The sequence below is a fragment of the Myotis nattereri genome (genome assembly GCF_964212035.1).
Source record: "Myotis nattereri genome assembly, chromosome: 2".
NCBI lineage: Eukaryota > Metazoa > Chordata > Mammalia > Chiroptera > Vespertilionidae > Myotis > Myotis nattereri.
The window spans coordinates 160,445,798-160,468,463 of NC_138076.1; the positions used below are offsets into that span (position 1 = coordinate 160,445,798).

General features: G+C 49.1%; 2 protein-coding genes across 2 annotated transcripts; both read left to right on the forward strand.

Annotated features, from left to right (window-relative positions):
• Window positions 1-433: 433 nt before the first annotated feature.
• APOF (apolipoprotein F) lies at window positions 434-1,228 on the forward strand (the record flags this gene model as incomplete). Its single annotated transcript, XM_081083974.1, has 1 exon — window positions 434-1,228. The coding sequence occupies exon 1, from the start codon at window positions 443-445 to the stop codon at window positions 1,226-1,228; it is 786 nt and encodes a 261-aa protein (XP_080940100.1). The 5' UTR covers window positions 434-442.
• A 1,663-nt stretch (window positions 1,229-2,891) lies between these two features.
• Window positions 2,892-22,533, forward strand: STAT2 (signal transducer and activator of transcription 2). The gene is made up of 24 exons (XM_081082908.1): window positions 2,892-2,982; window positions 7,640-7,783; window positions 7,938-8,091; window positions 8,394-8,489; window positions 8,665-8,754; window positions 8,844-8,919; window positions 9,335-9,420; window positions 9,584-9,738; window positions 14,505-14,663; window positions 14,762-14,854; window positions 15,315-15,374; window positions 15,803-15,823; window positions 16,049-16,142; window positions 16,288-16,335; window positions 16,412-16,495; window positions 16,652-16,750; window positions 16,835-16,970; window positions 17,072-17,124; window positions 17,247-17,341; window positions 17,921-18,057; window positions 18,743-18,925; window positions 19,116-19,173; window positions 20,448-20,767; window positions 20,922-22,533. Exons 2-24 carry the CDS (start codon window positions 7,653-7,655, stop codon window positions 21,059-21,061), a joined length of 2,568 nt encoding a protein of 855 aa, XP_080939034.1. The 5' UTR covers window positions 2,892-2,982; window positions 7,640-7,652; the 3' UTR covers window positions 21,062-22,533.
• Window positions 22,534-22,666: the final 133 nt, after the last annotated feature.

Here is a 22,666-nt window from a genome sequence, read left to right on the forward strand (position 1 = left end):
ATAGCAAATATGTCCATTATTCATGGGACAGAGAAGTGGGCAGCACTGAATCGAGCAGCTACCCACCTGTCGAGGTAGTCTCACTTCTCAGTGCCTGGATTGTGAAGTAATTTGGGGGCCCCCTATAAATGGGTGGAAATAAAGCAGAGGAAATCCCTGATAACCTAGAGAGAAGGCCCAGTGCAAACAATTGAGTTGCATTTCCTGTTTCCTAGGCCTTAGCCTAAAAAGAACAGAAGCTTGGGGATCCTTTCCCCCTCCCCACGTGGGAGTCTGTACTTGTTCTTCAATAAATCTCCACCTTTGCTATAAAAGAAAAAAAAAAGAACAGGAGCTTAAAGTAGTTGGAGAAGGTATGCCCTGAGTCCTGGGAACTTACAGACCACATCTCAGGGGAGCTGTGTTTCTGGTTTTTCCCTCTCCAGTGTACTCTGGCCCAGACATGCGTGGCCTCAGACTCATCATACCACTGGAGCTGCTGCTTTGTTGCTACCTCCTGCTGCACCCTGTGGATGCCATTTCATATGGAAACCAGACAAATATCCTGTCGCACCTTCCCTCATCCTTGGAGTCCTGGCCACCCTCCTCAGGCCCCTTGCCCTGCCAGACCCTGCTCCCAAAGTCCCTGCCTGGCTTTGCCCATATGGCCCCTCTACCCAAGTTTCTGGTAGGCCTGTCACTGATGATGGCGCTGAAGGAAGCTGGCTGCCATGCTGATGCACAGGCCCTGCAGCTTCAGCTCTACCGCCAGGGGGGTATACATGCTACACAGATCCTCACCCGACATCTTCAACGGCTGGAGAAAGGCAGAAACACCGAGAGGGGAGTGTCAGTGGATGCCCTGGCCTCTGCCCTGCGGCTGTTGGCCCGGGGACAGCCAGGCCCAGAAAGGGCCCGACGCTCCACCATCCAGGACTGCGACTTTGAACAGGAGCAGGATGTGCACAGTATAGTCCAGTGGTTGCCAACAGTGAGAACCTACTACAACCTGGGCACAGCTTTGTATTATGCTACTCAGGACTGTTTGGACAAGGCCAAGGAACGGGGCCAAGATGGGATCATAGACCTGGGTTATGACCTTTTAATGACCATGGTTGGACTGGGAGGGGGGCCCATGGGACTAGTGATCGGCACGGCACTGAAACCTGCAGTGAAGGCTGGGGTTGAACGGTTGATCGAGTATTACCATGAGAACGAGACAGCTCGGCCTATGTGGGTCATTGGTTGAGCAGCGACCTATGAACCAGGAGATGGCAGTTCGATTCTGGCCAGGGCATGTGCCCAGATTGCAGGCTCGGCTCGATCGCCAGTGTGGAGCGTGCAGGGGGCAGTCAATCAATGATTCACTCTCATCATTGATGTTTCAATCTCTCTTTCCCTCTCCCTTCCTCTCTGAAATCAATAAAAATATATTAAAAAAAAAAAAAGATGCAAACACCTCTCCTCCAGAGACTAGCAAAGAGGGCTTGGGCAGCACCTCTATGGTGGCCCCTTGGTGTCAGACATAGTAAATTCAGCTCCTTCCTCGGAGTGGCCCTTGTTCCAGGACTATGAATATGATCCTGAGAATGAGAGTTTTGGAATATAAAAGGTGGTAAACACAGAATAAATAAATCTAGTATTCTGACTGAGAAGGCTAACCCCTATTTTGTAAAACTACTGTTTGGAATTCTCTGCTATTCTTTAGACGGCCTCTTATTCTAAAAAAAATAGTAACTTTTCTTTCTAGCCTGCTTTAGCCTGCTTGAATAATGAAGAAGATAAACTTAGCTGTCTGACCTTGTAGGCCAGAGACTAGATATGCCCATACTCTCAATGCCATGCCAGGTGCATTTTTTAATTGGATAGAACTGTGTAGTTTTCAAGGCTACCAGCAAGATAACCACCAAGCACACATAGGGCTGGCTCTTTCATAAAAAGGGAAGTTCTGCTTGTAGCTCTGCTTAGAATTTGAATTCATTTTCTCTAAGCCCACCATGGTGAATAAAGTGTAACTCCAAACTCTCTGAGCATTGCTTCATTTATTCCCGCTCTCTGTAACATGACAAGCTGTGTGCAGAATCCAAATTTCTGATTTGTTACAGGGGAGGAAGGCAATGCTACAAAATGTAGGAGTTTTAAAGTGTGGGGTTTGGAGGCAGAGGGTTTGGTTTTTAATCCAGGCTCCACTTGTTTGAGCCTCAATGATCACTAATAACTTCTTTCTCCAAGCTCAGTTATTAAAATTTCTAAAGAGGGGGATGATGATGCCCTGACCGGTTTGGCTCAGTGGATAGAGTGTCGGCCTGTCGACTGAAGGGTCCCAGGTTCGATTTCCGTCAAAGGCATGTACCTTGGTGGCGGGCACATCCCCAGTAGGGGGTTTGCAGGAGGCAGCTGATCGATGTCTCTCTCTCTCATCGATGTTCCTAACTCTCTATCCCTCTCCCTTCCTCTCTGTAAAAAATAAAAAAATATATTAAAAAAAAAAAGAGGGGGATGATGATTTTCAGTTCTATGGGTTTTGTGGAAATTTAAAAAAGGAACGAACCTAAAGCTTTTAGCACAGTACCATCAGTAAATAGTTATTTTGTTATTACTTCAGCCCCCCCCTTCCGATCCCAAAATGTTGAAATTCCGGTCCCACCCCTTCTTATGGAGCCCTAAGCGCTTCCACGGTCGCGAGCTAGTCTCATTTCCTTCTCTGCCGAGTGGGTTCTCGGAAATCAGCAGTTTCAGTCCAGGGCCATTCCATTAATTGGACTCCTCCCTCCGCAGATAGGGGGCGGGGCTTACTGGAGGTTTTCCCACCAATCGCTGGGACTGGAGGTGTGGCTTCCGCTCCGCTGGTCCCGCCCCGCGGGGAGGGAGGAGCTGCAGCGGAGCCAATGAACTCACAGCCTGGGGTCTGAGGGGCGGGAGGCGCTGGTGCGGAGCTCCGGGTGGGGAAAGGAAGCCTTGACCAGAGCCACTGGCGGGAGCGGGGACTGAGACCCCCACCAGGTACGGACCCCGAGAGGGCGCGCGGGAATTGGGGGTGGAGGCGCGTGTTACCCCCGGGAAGTGCGCCTGGCCCGGGAGCTATGACCCGGTGAAATAGGCGCTGTCAGGGAGCCATGACCCGGTGAGATAGGCGCTGTCAGTTACCTGCTGCAACCTGGTCACCCCCATCTTGTCGGGTCTAGGTCCCCAACTGTAGCCCCCACCCCTCCACGCCCCCAAGCCCCCCTACAACCTCCAAGACCCGGAACTTGACATTGTTGCATTGGTTTACTGCCGTGCCAACGCTTTTACCTCTGGCTTGTGATACTTTTGATTCTCATTCCCACACACACACACCCACAAAAGTCAATGTCTAAGGATAGATACGATTTATCATCCTTATTTGTTATGTTAAAAGTATAATATACAGCCCTGGCCGGGTTGCTCAGTTTGTTAGAGCGTCCTCCTCATACGCCAAGGTTGCGGGTTCCATCTCCGATCAGGCACATACAAGAAGCAACCAATGAATACCTAAGTGGAACAAACATTGATGTTTCTCTTTCTCTCTTCCTAAAATCAATTTTTTAAAAAAAATAGAAGATAAAGCTCTGGCCAGTGTTCTCAGTGGTTAGAACGTCCACCCCCACACCGAAGGATTCCTGGTGAAGGGCTCATACCTGGGTTGTAGGTTGGATTCCTGGTTGGACGCCTGTGGGAGGCAACCGATGGAAGTTTCTCCTTCGCATCAATGTTTCTTTCTAGCCTTTCCTCTCGATAAAACTCAGCAAAGACATACCCGCCACCCCCAGCCCTAGCCGGTTTTGCTCAGTGGATAGAGAGTCTGCCTGCGGACTGAAGGGTCCCGGCTCCGTTCCATTCTGGGTACATGTCTGGGTTGCTGGCTCGGTCCCCAGTAGGGGGCGTGCAAGAGGTAGACAGTCAGTGGTTCTCTCCCATCATTGATGTTTCTGTCTCTCTCTCCCTCTCCCTTGCTCCAGAAATCAATAAAATAAATAAAATAAAATAAAGTATCCTCCAGCCTGGCTGGAGGTCTTAGTGGTCCACCTATGAACCTGGAGGTCTAGGATGGATTCCTGGTCAGGGCACATAAGAATATATATACATATTAAAAAAGAAACATATCCTCGGGTAGGATTAAAAATAAATAAGTAAAGATAGGTGATTTTTAAAAAATATATTTTATTGTTTTTTACAAAGAGGAAGGGAAGGAATAGAGAGTTAGAAACATCGATGAGAGAGAAACAAAGATCAGCTGCCTGCTGCACGCCCCCTACCGGGATGTGCCTGCAACCAAGGTACATGCCCTTGACGGGAATGGAACCTGGGACCTTTCAGTCTGCAGGCTGACGCTCTATCCACTCAGCCAAACTGGTTAGGGCAAGATAGGTGATTTTTTTTTAAAAAAGGTTTGTTTGTTTTCATATTTAAACCTCAGGGTTTGCTTGTTGCCATACTCTTTTATCCTCTTTGTTTTTTGTTTGTTTTCCTGTTGTTTCTTATACTGCCTTACTCTTTTAATAGCCAATTCGCAATTCATTCCTTGAGAACTGGAGCCTCTTCTTCTTCTTCTTCTTTTTTTAAGCAATACAGGTATACATAGTTTTAAAAGTCAAGCATTACTAAAAGGGTTAAAGTATAAAATAAGAGCCCCTGCCCATGCCAAAACCGGTTTGGCTCAGTGGATAGAGCGTAGGCCTGCGGACTGAAAGGTCCCGGGTTCGATTCCGGTCAAGGGCATGTACCTGGGTTGTGGGCATGTCCCCAGTGGGGGATGTGCAGGAGGCAGCTGATCGATGTTTCTCTCTCATCGATGTTTCTAACTCTCTATCTCTTTCCCTTCCTCTCTGTGGAAAATCAATAAAATATATTTTAAAAAAAAAAGTCAAGCATTACTAAAAGGGTTAAAGTGTAAAATAAGAGCCCCTGCCCAATCCTGTCCTCCCCCTGTTCCTAATTTCTAGAGGTAGAAAGGCAGCTCATAATTGTTCATACTGGTGGAAACAATTTCTCCCGCCCTAAAATTTTTCTTTCATTTATAATAAAATCATATGACATGTTTAGACCACAGATGTGCATGTTTGTTCTTTTCTGTAAGGTTGAGGTTGCAACAAGAGTAAGTTTTCATTTCCTAAACAGGCAGATGGCAGTGGGTGGGGCAAGTTAGGGAGAAAGATTTTCTGCCTAGTGTACTTGATGACAGGCAAAAACCAGTTTTGAATGAAGTTTCTAAGTTTCTGACAAGTTTGATAACCCACATGAAGACTCAGAGATCAACAAAGATCATAAAAGGTGACACAGTCTTAGGGATTGAATGACCTCTTGCACAGCTTTTCTTTTTATTTTTTAAAATATTTTTATTGATGTCATAGAGGAAGGGAGAGGGAGAGAGAGAAACATCAATGATGAGAGAGAATCATTGATCAGCTGCCTCCTGCACACCCCACACTGGGGATCGAGCCCACAACTCAGGTATATGCTCTGACTGGGAATCCAACCATGACCTCCCGGTTCATAGGTCAATGCTCAACCACTGAGCCATGCTGGTCGGGCCCCTTGCACAGCTTTTAAACATCTAGAATGGAGCTCTTCCTTCCTACTTGGAGAGCAGTTTATAGAGTACTAGAGGACTGGTGCACTCAGGTGTGGGGGGGGGGGTCCCTCCGCCCAGCCTGCGCCCTCTCACAGTCTAGGAGCCCTCAGGGGATGTCCGACTGTTGTCTTAGGCCTGCTCCCCGCACTGCCTTAGCTCCCATAGCCGCCGCTGCGCTCTCTTGCCATGAGCCCAGCTTCTGGCTGAGTGGTGCTCCCCCTGTTGGAGCATACTGACCACTAGGGGGCAGATCCTGCATCAAGCGTCTGCCCCCTGGTGGTCAGTGTGCGTCATAGCGACTGGTCATTCCACCATTCGGTCATTTTGCATATTAGCCTTTTATTATATAGGATACTAGAGGCCCGGTGCACAAAATTTATGCACGGGTAGGGTCCCTAGGCCTGGCTGGCAATCAGGACCCATCAGGGCCTTCCGGCTGCTGGCCGGGGCCTTCCTTCCCCAGCTGCCAGCCACCGGGCAGGGCCTTCCTTCATTCCGCACCACCCCCTAGTGTTCAGCGCATGTTATAGTAAGCGATCAAACTCCCAGTCTCCCTGCCAAACTCCCAAGGGGACACTTTGCATATCAGTCTTTTATACATATAGATTTTATCTCCAAGGAGGTTTCAGCCCCTAATAAAGCTTTGGAGCGAGCAGGGATCATGCTGAAATAAATACTTATGACACACACTATCTTTAAGTGCTCTAGCATAAACAAATACAAACATATCTATATATATAAAAGCCTAAGCAGCCAGTTGACCATTCGACCAGTAGCTATGATGTGCACTGACCTCCAGGGGCCAGATGCTCAATGCAGGAGCTTCCCCCTGGTGGTCAGTACACTCCCATAGTAGGAGCACTGCTCAGCTGACCAACGGGCGCCAAACGCTGGGGTCATGGCTGGCGAGCACGCACTAGTATTGCCTTAGGACAGGTGTGTGGAGACCGCAGCGGAGTGGCAGCGAGCCTACCAAGCGGTGGTGGCAGCGGGCAGGCACAGCGGGGCTGGGATGAGCAGGAACAACGTGGTGCCCGGCCAGGGCTCATACTCCTCCCCAGCCTCCTGCCACTTTGGCACTACTACATCCCTTGGGGATGTAGGACTGCTGGTTTCAGCTGATCCCCGTAGGCCTGGCCAAGGGACCCCACTGGGGCATGAATCCGTGCACCGGGCCTCTAATAAATTTATAATAAACTAGAAGTCCAGTGCACAAATTCATGCACTGGTGGGGACCCTCAGCCTGGCCCGTAATTAGGGCCGATCAGGGCCAGCTGGCCATGGGAAGTTGCCTGTGGGAGCATACTGACCAACAGGGGGCAGCTCCTGCATTGAGTGTCTGCCTCCTGGTAGTCAGTGCATCATCGTAGCGACTGGTTGACCAGTCGAACAGTTGACTGGTCATAATGGTTGCTTAGCCTTTTATATAGATAGATGTATTGGGGGAGATAGATTTTACAAATGGTAGAAACATCATTAATGTTTGTTGAAGATGAAGGATTGGTACATGGATGATCCTTGTACTATTCACTCTATTTCGGTGTGTGTTTGAAAACTACCATTAAAACAAAAAGGAGCCGAAACTGGTTTGGCTCAGTGGATAGAGCGTCAGCCTGCAGACTGAAAGGTCCCAGGTTCGATTCCAGTCAAGGGCATGTACCTGGGTTGCGGGCACTTCCCCAGTGGGGAATGTGCAGGAGGCAGCTGATCGATGTTTCTCTCTCATCGATGTTTCTAACTCTCTATCTCTCTCCCTTCCTCTCTGTAAAAAATCAATAAAATATATTAAAAAAAAAAAAAAAAAGGAGCTCTTAAATGGTACTCCCTGGAAGAATATGTACCAAACTAATAATATTGGTTTCTGGGGAAGACGGGAAGAGACCAAGATTGGGAATGGGGTCTATGTCTCTCTCCCCATCCCTTCCTCTCTGAAATCAATAGACACCCCCCCTGTTTTTTTCTTACCTGTATAATTAAAGACATTTTTAATATGTAATAATAAAGTGTCATGACACTGTGGGTGATTTAGTCCAGCAAACTTTACAATTGGGAACCTAAATCCTTCAGACTCAGATCCCAAATGGCGCAGTGGGAGATGCTGCAGAATCTCGACAGCCGATTTCAGGATCAGCTGCACCAGCTCTACACAAATAGCCTCCTGCCGGTGGACATTCGACAGTACTTGGCTGTTTGGATTGAAGACCAGAACTGGTGAGGCTCTCAGAAAGCTGGGTGGTGGAGAATGAGGAAAATGGGTTCTTTTTTTCTGAGGATCCTGTAGACACCAAGGGCAGGGTGGGTTAGAAGGCCTGAAGATAGTAGCAACCCTGCGGAGATACTAATCTTTGTTATTCCTGGTCTCCAGGCAGGAAGCTGCGCTGGGCAATGATAATTCCCAGGCTAATATGCTGTGCTTCCACTTCTTGGACCAACTAAACTATGAGTGTGCCCGCTGCAGCCAGGACCCCGAGTGCCTGTTGTTACAGCATAACTTGCGAAAATTCTATCGGGACATTCAGGTACTTGGAGGAGTGGGAATGGGAGCTGTAGAGTACGGTTTTGGGTATAGAACAGGACCTGGAGGTGCAAAGGGACAGGGGCAGCCCTGGGGAAAGGGGAAGAGAGTCTGGATTTGGGGGATCGCTGGCAGAGTGAAGGTCAGTGTTTAGATGAAGCTGTTGGGAAGAGACTAGGTTTGTGGGCCTGTGGTGAGAAAGGGAAGGGCTAGGGGCCCTGAGGGAGGGGCAGTATTGCATCACTGATGGGAATGTGCACTGAAGGCAGTTGAATGGGATCAATGTTCTCTCTTTGCCTCCTGCAGGCCTTACCCCGGGGCCCTATCCAGTTGGCTGAGATGATCTTTAATCTCCTTCTGGAAGAAAAGAGAATTCTGATGCAGGCTCAGAGGGCTCAAGTGGTGAGAGCAGTTTGCTGATGATATGAAAAGCCCCTGGAGTGGCGAGGGACCATGGAAAGGACTCAGGAAATTTGTCTCGGAATAAGATCCCCCAAATAGCCTGTCATATAACTTCAGGACTGGATTTTAGGGATAAAAGGTCAGAGTTGAATGTGCTCAAAGCCTCTTATTGCAGGAGCAAGAAGAGCCAGCCCTCGAAGCACCTGTGCAGAGCCAGCAGCATGAGATTGAATCCCGGATCCTGGAGTTGAAGGCCATGATGGAGGTTGGTAGATGTGGCAAGAGTCAGGGTGGGCAGGATCTGCCTGCCTCCTCCCACAGAAGCAGCCTCACCTGGTCTCCTCCCCTCTACAGAAGCTGGTGAAGGCCATCAGCCAGCTGAAAGACCTGCAGGATGTCTTCCTCTTCCGATTCAAGGCTCAGGGCCCAGGTAGGAAGCACATTGAGGGGTGGGAGAAGGACAGGTTCCTGCTGGAAGGCCCAGTAAAAAGTAATCACCTTTGGCTACACCTCACTAGCTATAGTTATAGTTCTGCTGCCAGGCAAAGCTACAAGTGCCAGGGTTTGTTGTGGGGGTTGGGCTGGAGGTGTAGCTGAGGGACAGTAGTGAATGCTGGGGGAGTTGCATGGGAAACTGCCTTAGTAGGTAGAGTAGGCTTCTGTTTCAACATGATCACTGAGAATTCGCCTGCAGGCCCAGAGGGATCCGTGCTTTGCTTTGGTTCCCCTTCCTCTCCCGTCAGAATTCCCCCTTCCCAACCCTGACCGAGGCCTAGGTCAGGAAGATGAGGGGAAGGAGCCCTAGGTCTGAGCACTTGTCTCACTTCCTGCTCCTGCCATTCCAGTGAGGACATCTTCTTTGGACCCCCATCAGACCAGACAGCAGCAGGTTCTGCAGGCAACTCTCAATGAACTGGACAGAAAGAGAAAGGTGGGAGGCAAAGAACAGAGGGCGTGGGCAGCAGGGGGCTGGGGAAGATGCGGGACCTGGGAGCCTTGGCCTCTTGGCCTTGGCTTTTTTGTCCCTTTATCCCCAGTTGGATGGTGGAGGATGATGGTGAGAGGTGCTCCACACTCACTTATGTCTTTCTTAGGAGGTGCTGGATGCCTCCAGAGGACTGCTAGGCCGATTAACTACCCTAATTGAGCTACTGCTACCCAATTTGGAGCAATGGAAAGTGCAGCAGCAGAAAACCTGCATTGGAGCCCCCCCAGACGGAGGGTTGGAACTTCTCCAGCTAGAGAAGTGGTGAGAGGCACCTCCCCGCCCTCAGGCTCACCCAGCCCTAGTCCTAGCCACCGCCCTGTGCTTTGTAAGGTCCTGTATACGGTATTGCTTTCCTACTCTCTGCTCCCCAGAACGATCCCAGCTCCCTTATCTGACTACAACTGTACTCTGCTCTTCATTCTCGATACCCAGAGCCCTTCATTTTTTTTTTTTATTGCTTAAAGTATTACAAAGGGTATTACACGTGTCCTTTTTTTTCCCCCGGCCCTTGACAATCACCTGGCCTCCCCTACCCCCCAGTGTCTTATGTCCATTGGTTATGCTTATATGCATGCATACAAGTCCTTCAGTTGATCTCTTACCCCCCTACCTCCTGCCCCCCAACCCTCTCTGGCCTTCCCGCTGCAGTTTGACAATCTGTTTGAGGCAGCTCTGCCTCTGTATCTATTATTGTTCATAAGTTTATAATGGTCTTTATTATCCATGAATGAGTGAGATCATGTGGTCTTTTTTCTTCATTGACTGGCTTATTTCACTTAGCATAATGCTCTCCAGTTCCATCCATGCCATTGCAAATGGTAAGAGTTCCTTCTTTTTTACAGCAGCATAGTATTCCATTGTGTAGATGTACCACAGTTTTCTAATCCATTCATCTACTGATGAGCACTTAGGCTGTTTCCAGATCTTAGCTATGGTGAATTGTGCTGCTATGAACATATGGGTGCATATATCCTTTCTGATTGGTGTTTCTGGTTTCTTGGGATATATTCCTAGAAGAGGGATCATAGGGTCAAATGGGAGTTCCATTTTTAGTTTTTTGAGGAAACTCCATACTGTCTACCATAGTGGCTGCACCAGTCTGCATTCCCACCAGCAGTGCAGGAGGGTTCCTTTTTCTCCACATCCTCTCCAGCACTTGTCGTTTGTTGATTTGTTGATGATAGCCAGTCTGACAGGTGTGAGATGGTACCTCATTGTTGTTTTGATTTGCATCTCTCGGATGATTAGTGACTTTGAGCATGTTTTCATATGTCTGTTGGCTTTCTGAATGTCCTCTTTTGAAAGGTGTCTATTTACGTCCTTTGCCCATTTTTTGATTGGATTGTTTATCTTTCTTTTGTTAAGTTGTATGAGTTCCCTATAAATTTTGGAGATTAGGCCCTTATCAGATATGACATTGGCAAATATGTTTTCCCACGCAGTGGGTTTTCTCGTTGTTTTGTTGATGGTTTCTTTTGCTGTGCAGAAGCTTGTTATTTTGATGTAGTCCCATTTGTTCATTTTCTCTTTAGTTTCAAGTGCCCTAGGAGCTCAGAGCTTTTCATTTTTAATCACCTGGGAAATATACTATTATTGTTTGTGCAGTGAACATAATGCAAAAAAAGAGAAAATTACTTATTACCTTACTACCCAGATGTAGCTACTGTAACATTATTAAACAAAAATTGAGCCCTAGCCAGTTTGGCTCAGTTTGAAGAGCGTCAGACTACAGACTGAAGGGTCCCAGGTTTAATCCTGGTCAAGGGCACATGCCTGGGTTGCAGACTTAATCCCCAGTGTGGGGCATGCAGGAGGCAGCCAATCAATGATTCTCTCTCATCATTAATGTTTCTCTCTCTCTCTCTCTATCCCCTCCCTTCCTCTCTGAAATAAATAAAAAATATATTTTAAAAAATTGAATCATACCATTCATACTATTTTGAGACATGTAGGCTTGTTTTTCTTCTTCTTTTTTTTTTTAAAATATATTTTATTGATTTTTCACAGAGAGGAAGGGAGAGAGATAGAGAGTCAGAAACATCGATGAGAGAGAACATCGATCAGCCGCCTCCTGCACATCTCCCAGTGGTGATATGCCCACAACCCAGGTACATGCCCTTGACCGGAATCGAACCTGGGACCTTTCAGTCCGCAAGCCGACGCTCTATCCACTGAGCCAAACCGGTTTCGGCTGTTTTTCTTCTTTTTAACTTAGCAGTATATTATAATATTTACCCACTAGAGTCCTGATGCATGAAATTCTTGCTAGAGTAGGCCTTCCTTCTCCCAGCTGCCGTCACCGGCTTCCCTCTGGCACTTGGGACCCAGGTTTCCCTCGCAGCCCCTCACAGCCTCGGCCGGCCCTCTCAGTCCTGGCTTTGTATGGACGGTCAGCCAGAAGGATGTCCAGATGGTCATTCTACTGTTAGGTCTAATTAGCGTATTAGCTCTTTATTATATAGGATGTTACTTTCAATGGTTGCATTATTGTTCTCTATATGGAGGTAACATAATTTAATTAATGAACTATTCTTTTTGGACATTTAGGTTGTTTTTAATTTCTTGCTATTTTTCTAGTAAACTTTTTATTTTATATTAATTTTTAAAATATATTTTAAAATTTATTTCAGAGAAGAAGGGAAAGGGAGAGAGAGATAGAAACATCAATGATGAGAGAGAATCATTGATCGGCTGTCTCCTGCACACCCCACACTGGAGATCAGGCCTGCAACCTGGGCATGTGCCCTGACCAGGAATCAAACTGGAGACCTCCTGATGCATGGGATAATGCTCAACCAACTGAGCCACACTGGCCTGGCTCAATTTATTTTTTTTTAAGTATATTTTTATTGATTTCAGAGAGGAAGGGAGAGAGAGATAAAAACATCAATGAAGAGAGGGAATCATTATCGGCTGCCTCCTACACGCCCACTACTGGGGATCGAGCCCACAACCCGGGCATGTGCCCTTGACTGGAATTGAACCCAGGACTCCCCAGTCCATAGGCCACTGAGCCAAACCAGCTAGGACTCATTGTATTTTTTTAAAAAATTTTTTTATCTCAGTAGTACATTTATTTGTTTGTGGGTTTTTGTTTTGTTTTTGTCAATCCTCACCTGAGGATATTTTTCCATTGATTTTTTTTTTTTTTTTTAAGAGAGAGTGGGAGAGGGAGAGACAAAAAGAAACATCAGTGTGAGAGAGACATATCGGTGGGTTGTCTCCTGCACCTGAGGCCGGGTATTGAGCCTGCAACTGAGGCACATGCCCTTGACCTGAATCAAACCCATGACCCTTCAATCTGCAGGCCGATGCTCTATCCACTGAGCCAAACTGGCTAGGACAAGAGTACATTTATTAAATCTGGGGACAGTAAAACAAGGAAGGGCCTAGGCTAGAAGAAGCAACAGAAGACAGCCTAGGCAGGGCTGCTTTGGCTCTAGAAACGTTATGGGAAAGAAGTGAGCAAAGGCAGAGCTGCTGTCAGCTCACTGGAGAGTCAGAGAAAAGGGGGCCTTGAGGACAGGTTCAGGAGTTAGCCCTGGATGAGCTACCACGGCCTGTTGCTCCCCTGGTTGCAAGTCTCATGGGGTTCCTTAGAGTTTAGGAGATACGTGCCTGTGAGGAAAGAAGACAGGTAAGGGAAAGGAGCCAGCATGCTCCCAGGAATGAGAGCTTGTCTTGTTTCATTGTTTTTTAATAAAAAGAGGTATTGCTTTTTCTGATTACAAATACAGTGTATACCATTTGAAAAAATTTCAGACAACATGAAAGAGTAAAGAATGCCCGGCCAGGTGTGGCTCAGCAGTTAAGCACCAACCCAGGAACCAGGAGGTCACCCGTTCAATTCCTGGTCAGGGCACATGCCCAGGTTGTGGGCTCAGTCCCCAGTCGGGGGGCATGCAAGAGGCAGCCAATCAATGATTCTCTCTCATCATTGATGTTTCTACCTCTCTCTCTCTCCCTCCCTCTCTGAAATCAATAAAAACATATTAAACATAATAATAATAATTTAAAAAATAAAAGAGAAAAGAAAGAAATCAACCATCTGTTTAATATAATCATGCAGAAGTAGGTACCGTCTGTTTATGCTTTTGTATACTTTTTCCAGATTTCCCCTATGCCTGTACACAAAAATACATCTATTTTAAGCAGAAGTCAAATCATATCTATACTATCTTGTAATTTTTTAATATTTGTGGACATTTTTCCATGTTAAATATTTGAGCCTATATCATTATATTTAATGGTTGCATAGTATTTCATTACATGTATATGTCATAATTTATATACCTAATAACCAAATGGTTCTAATTTTCTATGACAAATAACAAAGCTATGAATTTCCTGGTACATTTATCTTTCTCCATTTGTCTGATTATTTTCTTAGGATATATCTTAGAAATGGAATACTATAAAATGTATGCACACTTTTTGAGGCTTTTTAAAAAATAGTTTCAAACTACTATCCCAATTTGTTTGCTTATATATAGTATATGATTGTTTTCCTGTCACTACATTGCCTATTATTAGTTTTTTTATAGAGTCAGTAAACTATAGAAGTCAAAAGTATCAACTGTGCAGCCAGACTGCCTTGGATTACATACAATTTTATTCCTTACTAGTTTTATGACCTTGAGCAAGTCGCTTTCACTAAACTTTTCTGTGCCTCAGTTTTATCAGCTGTAAAATGGGGGTAATAATAGTATCTACTAAATAGGGTGGTTGTAAGGATTAAATGCATTCATGTGTGTAACACACTTAAAATAAATAGTATATATCAAACATTATGTGAAAGTTAGCTTTATTGTGTTCATCTTTTACCAATTTTAATGTGAAAGTGGCTTTGATTTTCATTTCTTGGATTATGAATCATGTTTGATAATCAGTGCTTCCTGGATTCTTTTTTTTTTTTTTTTGTCCCAATCAGTTTTAATTCTCCACATAGTTAAAGGGGAGCTCTGAGAGCCTGTTTGGGGGCTCCAGAAAACTCATGGATTCTCTCTCCCTTGGGTTCTATCACTCAGGTTCACAGATGGAGCAAAACTAATGTTTCATCTGCGACAGCTGCTGAAGGAACTGAAGGACTTGAGTCAATTGGTTAGCTATGAGAATGACCCTCTGATCTCAGGGGTGGGCCTGCAGGAGGCCCAGGTCACAGAATTGCTACAACATCTGCTCCACAGGTTTGGAGGCCACAGAGGGACCTCTAGGGAGGGAAGGAGCAGGGGAGCCACTGTTACAGATGCTGAGCTCTATAGTCTCTCCACTTCTCTCTGCCCAGAGCCTTTGTGGTAGAAACCCAGCCTTGCATGCCTCAGACTCCCCATCGACCCCTCATCCTCAGGACTGGGAGCAAGTTCACTGTCCGAACAAGGTGGGCATTTCAGAATTCATTCCTGATTCCTTTTTCCAGACCTGGCACTGTTCGCTTTCTGGCTTTAAAGATCTTCCCACTCTTGGCTGTTCCTTCTCTCCCCCCGCCCCCCGCTCAATCAATCTACCTCTTCTTCTTTTTTTTTTTTAATATATTTTATTGATTTTTTACAGAGAGGAAGGGAGAGAAATAGAGAGTTAGAAACATCGATGAGAGAGAAACATCGATCAGCTGCCTCCTGCACACCTCCTACTGGGGGTGTGCCCGCAACCTAGGTACATGCCCTTGACCGGAATCGAACCCGGGACCTTTCAGTCCTCAGGCCGACGTTCTATCCACTGAGCCAAACCGGTTTCGGCCAATCTACCTCTTCTAATCTCTTCCCTTATCTTTTCCAAACATCTGGTCTATTCGGAAGTTGAGGTTGACCACTTTCTCCATCCATCTCTCTCCTCCCCAGGCTGCTGGTGAGGCTCCAGGAAGGCAGCGAGTCACTGACTGCAGAAGTCTTTATTGACAAGTAAGTTGGAGCAGGTGAAAGGTGGGACCCAAGAGTGGCCAGGTTGTGGGCTGACGGGGGGCGTAGGGAGGGTGGGGGCGGGCAGAGAAGACACCTCCTTTTCCCGAAGGCTCTGGGGCTGTGTTCTTCCCCCTCCACTCCTGCCTCAGAGAAATGACAATTCATCCCTTTTGTTGAGCACCTGCTATGTGACATGCAGCTTGTCAGACATTCATTTAATAGTCTGGAAACCCTGTGCGTTAGCTGTTATCCGTGCACCATTCAGACGAGAAAACAAGCTCAGTGAGATGATGGGTCTTGAAGGCCACATAACTAGTGAGCTGCAGACTTGGGTTTGAACTTAGGTCTGTCTGATCCCAAAGACCACATTCCTAATTTCTATGCTGTTTTGCTTCCCAGTGACTTTATTTTATTTTATTTCTTTTCAGGAATCCTCCTCAATCACAAGGGTAGGTACCTGACAAAAAAGCTGCAAACCTTTGTGCATTGCGTGAGCTGCACAACCACATGTGGCAGCCCCGAGGGGGGCACAGACGGGAGAAGGCTGATGTGGGTGGCACATAAGCAGAGGGAGATGGAGAGGCCTGAAATGAAATGGAGCTTGGTTGTCTTCCTGCTGAATTTTAGAATAACTCTGTCCCTGTCCTTCATATGTTTTCTTCCTCCTGGAATAGCTTCCGGAAGTTCAACATTCTGACCTCAACCCAGAAAACTTTGACCCCCGAGAAAGGGCAGAGTCAGGGCTTAATCTGGGACTTCGGCTATCTGGTAAGAGGCTAGTAGCTTCTGTTTCTAATCCAATGGAACAGGCGGGGGCAAGTGCCCAGGCCTTGGGAAGTCTTGTGGGCCAAACGGGTTCCAGGGATGCTGGGTCCCTCCTCTGGCATTCTCTCTCCTTCCCCTCAATTCACAGACTCTGTTGGAGCAACGCTCGGGTGGTTCAGGAAAGGGCAGCAGTAAGGTGAGGCCTGGACAGAGGGCTGGGGGCAGGAGGGACATGCCCCAGGGCCCTCTGCTCACGGCTGTGGCTGTCCCAGGGTCTGCTGGGTGTGACCGAGGAACTGCACGTCATCAGCTTCACGGTCAGATACACCTACCAGGGACTGAAGCAGGAACTGAAAGTGAGTGAAGACGGAGATGGGCGAGCTGGAGCAGGTTGGGGGAGGGCACAGGAGGGGTTAACAGAAGCCTCTCCGGTGAAATATTGCCCCTGGCCCCGCCCAAACGTCTGCAGCTAGAATCCTCACAGCCTCACTGTGACACCTGTCTTCTCCCAGGCAGACACCCTCCCTGTGGTGATTATTTCTAACATGAGTCAACTCTCCATCGCCTGGGCCTCGATTCTCTGGTTCAATCTGCTCAGCTCAAACCCTCAGGTAGGAGAAGGGCGGTGAGGAGGGGTGGCAGCTTGGTGTGAGGGTGCTGCTCTGAGCCACCCTGCCCTCTTCCCATACCTGCAGAATCAGCAGTTCTTCTCCAGCCCCCCAAAGGCCCCCTGGACCTTACTGGGCCCGGCCCTCAGCTGGCAGTTCTCCTCCTACGTTGGCCGAGGCCTCGACCAGGACCAGCTGAGCATGCTGAAGGACAAGCTGTTTGGTACGGACCTCCTCTCCGGCCAGCCCCGGCCCGCTGTCCTCTCCACCGCAGGAGCCCTGGCCTTGCCTCCTCCCGCCAGCTAACGGGCTTTCTGCCCACAGGACAGAACTCGGGGAATGAGGGTGCGCTGTTGTCCTGGGCCGACTTCACTAAGGTAACACCCTCCTCCTGGGCAGCCAGATCCTAGCCCCAGTCCAAACCCCGCCCCACCCCCAACACTCCGTCCCCACCCCGAGGGCCACTCCACATCTCCCTGCTTTTCCACTCCTCCTTCAGCGAGAGAGCCCGCCTGGGAAGCTACCATTCTGGACGTGGTTAGACAAAATTCTGGACCTGGTACATGAGCACCTGAAGGATCTCTGGAATGATGGGTAAGACCTGGGTCAGCCTCCCTCTCCCTAGACCCCGCTGCCTCTCCAGGCTCGAGTGGGCTCTGTGCGCCCTCATGTGGCAAATCGGGAGAGAGAGCAAAAACTGGGCCCAGGTCACACTCCCTCCCCTTTGCAATAACAGTGAGAGCCGGTGTTTGTCAAGCAGCTGTTGTGATCCAGAGCCTGCTGGGTGCATTCATGAATTCTCTCGTGTAACCTCACAGCCATGCTGAGTGCGGGGTGTTGCCCCCTCGTGTCCGGTGAGGAAACGAAGGCTTAGAGAAAGTAAAGGGGCTGAGTCAGGATCCAAAGCCGGGCCTGAGCCCAAGCCTGTGCTCTCCCACCACACTGCCTGCCCCTTTGCACGGCACACTGCCTTTTACAAGCTGTCTTTCATCGGTATGGCCTCCTGAATCCTCACACCTCTTCCAGCCCTGGAGGTGGATGTTGTCAGCGCGAAGTGACGTGGCCACAGGGGAACAGTTTGTAGTGGCAGCGCCAGGGCAGAAAGCTGGCGCCCTCTCCCTCCCCACGGAAGCGGGCGGCAGGAGGGCCGCTCAGCTGCTTTCTCTGCTCCAGGCGCATCATGGGGTTTGTGAGCCGGAGCCAGGAGCGCAGGCTGCTGAAGAAGACCGTCTCTGGTACCTTCCTACTGCGCTTCAGCGAGACCTCCGAAGGCGGCATTACCTGCTCCTGGGTGGAACACCAGGATGATGGTCAGCTGCCCCACCCTGCTGCTCCCCCAGCCGCTCCTTCCTGCCCTGCTGCCTGTGCCCGGCTTCCCCGGCTCCGTCCCGAACCCCCCAGCAGGTCTGGGGTGGGCAGGCAGAGTGGAGCGCCCAGGCCCCTTCCCAAACCCCTCAGCAGGTCTGGGGTGGGCAGGCAGAGTGGAGCGCCCAGGCCCCTTCCCAAACCCCCCAGCAGGTCTGGGGTGGCAGGCAGAGTGGAGCGCCCAGGCCCCTTCCCAAACCCCTCAGCAGGTCTGGGGTGGGCAGGCAGAGTGGAGCGCCCAGGCCCCTTCCCAAACCCCCCAGCAGGTCTGGGGTGGCAGGCAGAGTGGAGCGCCCAGGCCCCTTCCCAAACCCCCCAGCAGGTCTGGGGTGGGCAGGCAGAGTGGAGCGCCCAGGCCCCTTCCCAAACCCCTCAGCAGGTCTGGGGTGGGCAGGCAGAGTGGAGCGCCCAGGCCCCTTCCCAAACCCCCCAGCAGGTCTGGGGTGGGCAGGCAGAGTGGAGCGCCCAGGCCCCTTCCCAAACCCCCCAGCAGGTCTGGGGTGGGCAGGCAGAGTGGAGCGCCCAGGCCCCTTCCCAAACCCCCCAGCAGGTCTGGGGTGGCAGGCAGAGTGGAGCGCCCAGGCCCGGCCTCCTCTCTCAAGCCTGCCTGTTCCACTCTCCACTGTCCAGATAAGGTGCTCATCCACTCTGTGAAGCCCTTCACCAAGGAGGTGCTGCAGTCGCTCCCGCTGACCAAAATCATCCGCCACTACCAGCTGCTCACCGAGGAGAACATCCCCGAGAACCCCCTGCGCTTCCTCTACCCCCGCACCCCCCGGGATGAAGCTTTCGGGTGCTACTACGAGGACAAAGGTGAGAGTCGCTGACTGACTTCACTGGGAGACTGCAGGCGTCCACCAGGCCAACGCCTCCCGTACCAACATGCAGAGCAGTGAAGGGATTTGTCCGTGGGACACTGCTAATTAGTAAGGAGATGTGACTGTCAGGACATCGGTCTGGATCTCATCACTAACCTCCCCGCCTCTGTGTGCGTCCCCGACAGTTAACCTCGAGGAGCAAAGGAAGTACCTGACACGGAAGCTCATCGTGGTCTCTAACAGGTGAGATGGGAACCCTGCGCCATCCCCCCCCCCCCCGCACCCCACCCCCCGCAACCCTTTCTGCCGACATGGTCAACCAGCCTGTCCACGTCCAGTCTCCCTGGCCTTCTCTCCTCCTCGCCACGCTCTCCAGTCCTCTAGGTTTTTCCTGCTCTTCTACTCTCTCTCTTCTCTATTTTCCTGCTGCCATCCCTCAGCTGTCTCCACAGAGGTTCCCTGATAATAAGAGTCATAAGCCCTGATGTTAATGGACATCTGATTGATGCCAAACATGGTACTAGATACTTTTATAACATTTTTAAAAAGTTAGTCCTGCCCTAGCCAGTTTGGCTCAGTGAATAGAGCATCGGCCTGCAGACCGAAGGGTCCCGGGTTCAATTCCAGTCAAGGGCACATGCCTGGGTTGTGGGCTCGGTCCAATGTGCAGAAGGTAGCCAATCAATGATTCCCTCTCATTATTGTTTCTATCTCTCTCTTCCTCTCTAAAATCAATAAAAATATATTTTAAAAAAATTAATCATTATGAGAATTCATATGAGTAGGTAATAGGAACAGGAATATTTAATGAAAGTTTACTATATACAAGGCACTGGGCTAAAACTTTGTGCTCATTTTTTCACTTATTGAATTTTCATAAAAGTCCTGTGAGGCAGAGACTTATTACTGTCGCCAGCTGAGGAAACGGGTTTAGCATAGTGAAGTGGCATGCTCGAGGTCCCTGGCTACGAAAGGATCCAGGTCTGTCAGATTCCAAAGCCCTGCTTTTAACCAGCCTCCTGCCTCTCAAAAATTATTAGGTATTGTTGTTCCCATTTTACAGATGATAAATCTGAGGCTCAGAGACGTTAGTTAACTTGCCTAAGGTCACCCAGCTAGTAAATGATAGGATTCAAACTCTGGTAAGCCTGACTGATAGGATTCAGACTCTGCAAAGCCTGTGTCCTTTGTTTGTAATTAATTTTAGAGAGAGCTAGGACGGGAGAGAGAAAGAAGAAAAAAAACAAAACAGAGAAACATGGATTAGTTGTTCCACTTATTTATGCATTCACTGGTTGACTCTTGTATATGCCCTGATCAGGGATTTGAACCTGCAGCCTTGGCATATCGGGATGACGCTCTAACCGAGTTACCTGGCCAGGGCAGAGAAAAGCCTGTGCTAAGAGCCCTCTGCTCCTTTACCTTCTTAGATTAGAGAAGTAGTCTCTGCTTGCTCTACCATTCTGACCTCACCTAAACTGCTAAGTACTCCCCTTTGTCTGTATTGGGGTATCCAGACAGGTGGATGAGCTGCAACAACCGCTGGAGCTTAATCTGGAGCCAGAAGTAGAGCCATTAGACCTGCCCCCGGGCGTAGCACCAGGGCAAGAGCTAGGACTAGACCCGGAGTTGGAGCCACTGCTAAAGGCAGGGCTGGATCTGGGGCCTGAGCTGGAGCCACTGGAGCCCGAGCTGGAGCTGGAGCCCACACTGGACCTGGGACCAGAACTGAAGCTGGAGCCTCCTCTAGAGCCTGTTTCACAGCCCGTGCCAGAGCCAGAGCCAGAGCCAGATTTGCCCCATGATCTGAGACACCTGAACATTGAGGAGATGGAAAGTAAGTGATGACATGGGTCTGGAGACGCCAACCCCTGCCCTACCTAATCTCAGGCCTTGCCCAGGCCTCTGCTACCATCTCCCTCACTGTCCTTGCTGGGTTGGGAACTCCTTACCTAAGATCAGGACCTCACTTCTTTCTCTGGGCTACCCAGTCTTCAGAAACAACATGAAGATTGAAGAAATCATGCCAAACGGAGACCCACTGTTAGCTGGCCAGAACACCGTGGATGAGGCGTACAACTTCCCCCAGAGCCATTTCTTCACGGATGGGCCCTTGACTCCTGACTACTAGGACTGTGTTTCCTCTGTTCTTTCCATATCTTTTACCCATATCATCCCCGCATCATGGTGTTGCTCTCCCAGGATGGGAAATCAGGCATGTGCCTCTTCTAAGCTGGGTTAACGGCCTGATTTGAAGTGAGAGGGACATGTGAACCAGAACAGATGTTGGCCATGGCTCTAACTAGGATCCTGGAGGCTGCCTGCTGTGCTTGGAGGGGTAGCGGTTTTAGGAACAGGCCAGGACAGTTAGGAGGAACTTGGAGGGCTCAGAGAAGTTGCTCCTTTCCAGTATGGAAGAATTTCAACTTTTTAATAGCGGGTAAGGCTAACCTGGCGCCCACCAGCGTGGGCCCTCAGTGGGGAACTGACACATGGCAGGACTCCATTTCTCCCTCATGCCCAGGATGACCTTCTCCTTTCTTCCTCCCCTCACTCTTGTCCTAAATTTCCTCTTTTCCTACAGGGACTGAGAGCTTTCTGCCTCAGCCACACTGGGAAGCTCCCCTCTGAAGAGGAAGTAGGAGGTAGACCTCCTCTTCTTACCGATCTCCCTCCGACCCCTCCTTACCCCCACCCCCACCCCCCCACACACACACACCCCAGAGCCAGGGCTGGGCCTGGAGTTAGAGCCACTGCTAAAGGCAGGGCAGGACCTGGAGCCTGTAGCAGTGGCCACATCCATTCCTCCCCTGGAAACCGATCCTACCAGCCTAATGTGCCTGTGAAGCTTTGCACAATAACTAATGCTGCCTCGTCTCCACTTTCCCAATGCTTAGGAGACCAGGGATGTTCGCTAGCTGGGAACTCAGGAACTGCTTTTTATAGTATAGATTGGTACGTTTACAGAGAAAGAGAAGCCCTGGGTCTTAGATATTTCTCCCTTAAGACGTCATCCCTTTCTTTTGTGCAATATATTGTTTACCTGAAAAGACTGTTTCTATTCCTTGGGCATGGACCTGGGCAGAGATCACGTTCCTGGAACTTAGGACCTTGAAGGTTTTTCATGAGCTCTGGACAACCTCCCACCTTAGCCATTCCCAGGAAACCCCGGGACTACTGCCATTGCTCTAAGATGTGCTTCTAGTAAACCTGAGATGCAAATGAAAGTGAGGCCTTCTACACGCGGCTATTTCCTGCCTGGTATGTGAGAGCAGCGGCTTTCAACCTTTTTCATCTCATAGCACATAGAAACTAATTACTAAAATTTTGCAGCACACCAAAAAACAAATGTTTTGGCCGATCTGACAGAAAAATAGGTGTAATTTTGATTCATTCATACAGGATGGCTATTGTGTTGGTTGTTGTTATTTTTTTATTTGACAGTCTAAGGGAAAAGAGGTCAGTGCTCCTGAATAAAGTTAGGTGTTGTATGTTTAAAAAATCTGGGGGACACTGGTTGAAAATCGTGTGTTAGAGGAACAGTGCTATTGAGAAAGAGTCCCATCTGAGCGGAAGTGGCTGATAAACTCCGTGCTGACCTAGAAACGTTTCCGCTTTGATCTTCTTTCTTTCCCTTCTCACAAAGACGAATGTTCTTGAAAACACCAATAGGCCATGGAGGGCCAGGGTCAGCAAAGCATGGCTTGTCTTCCACCCACCCCAGGACGCCCCTCTG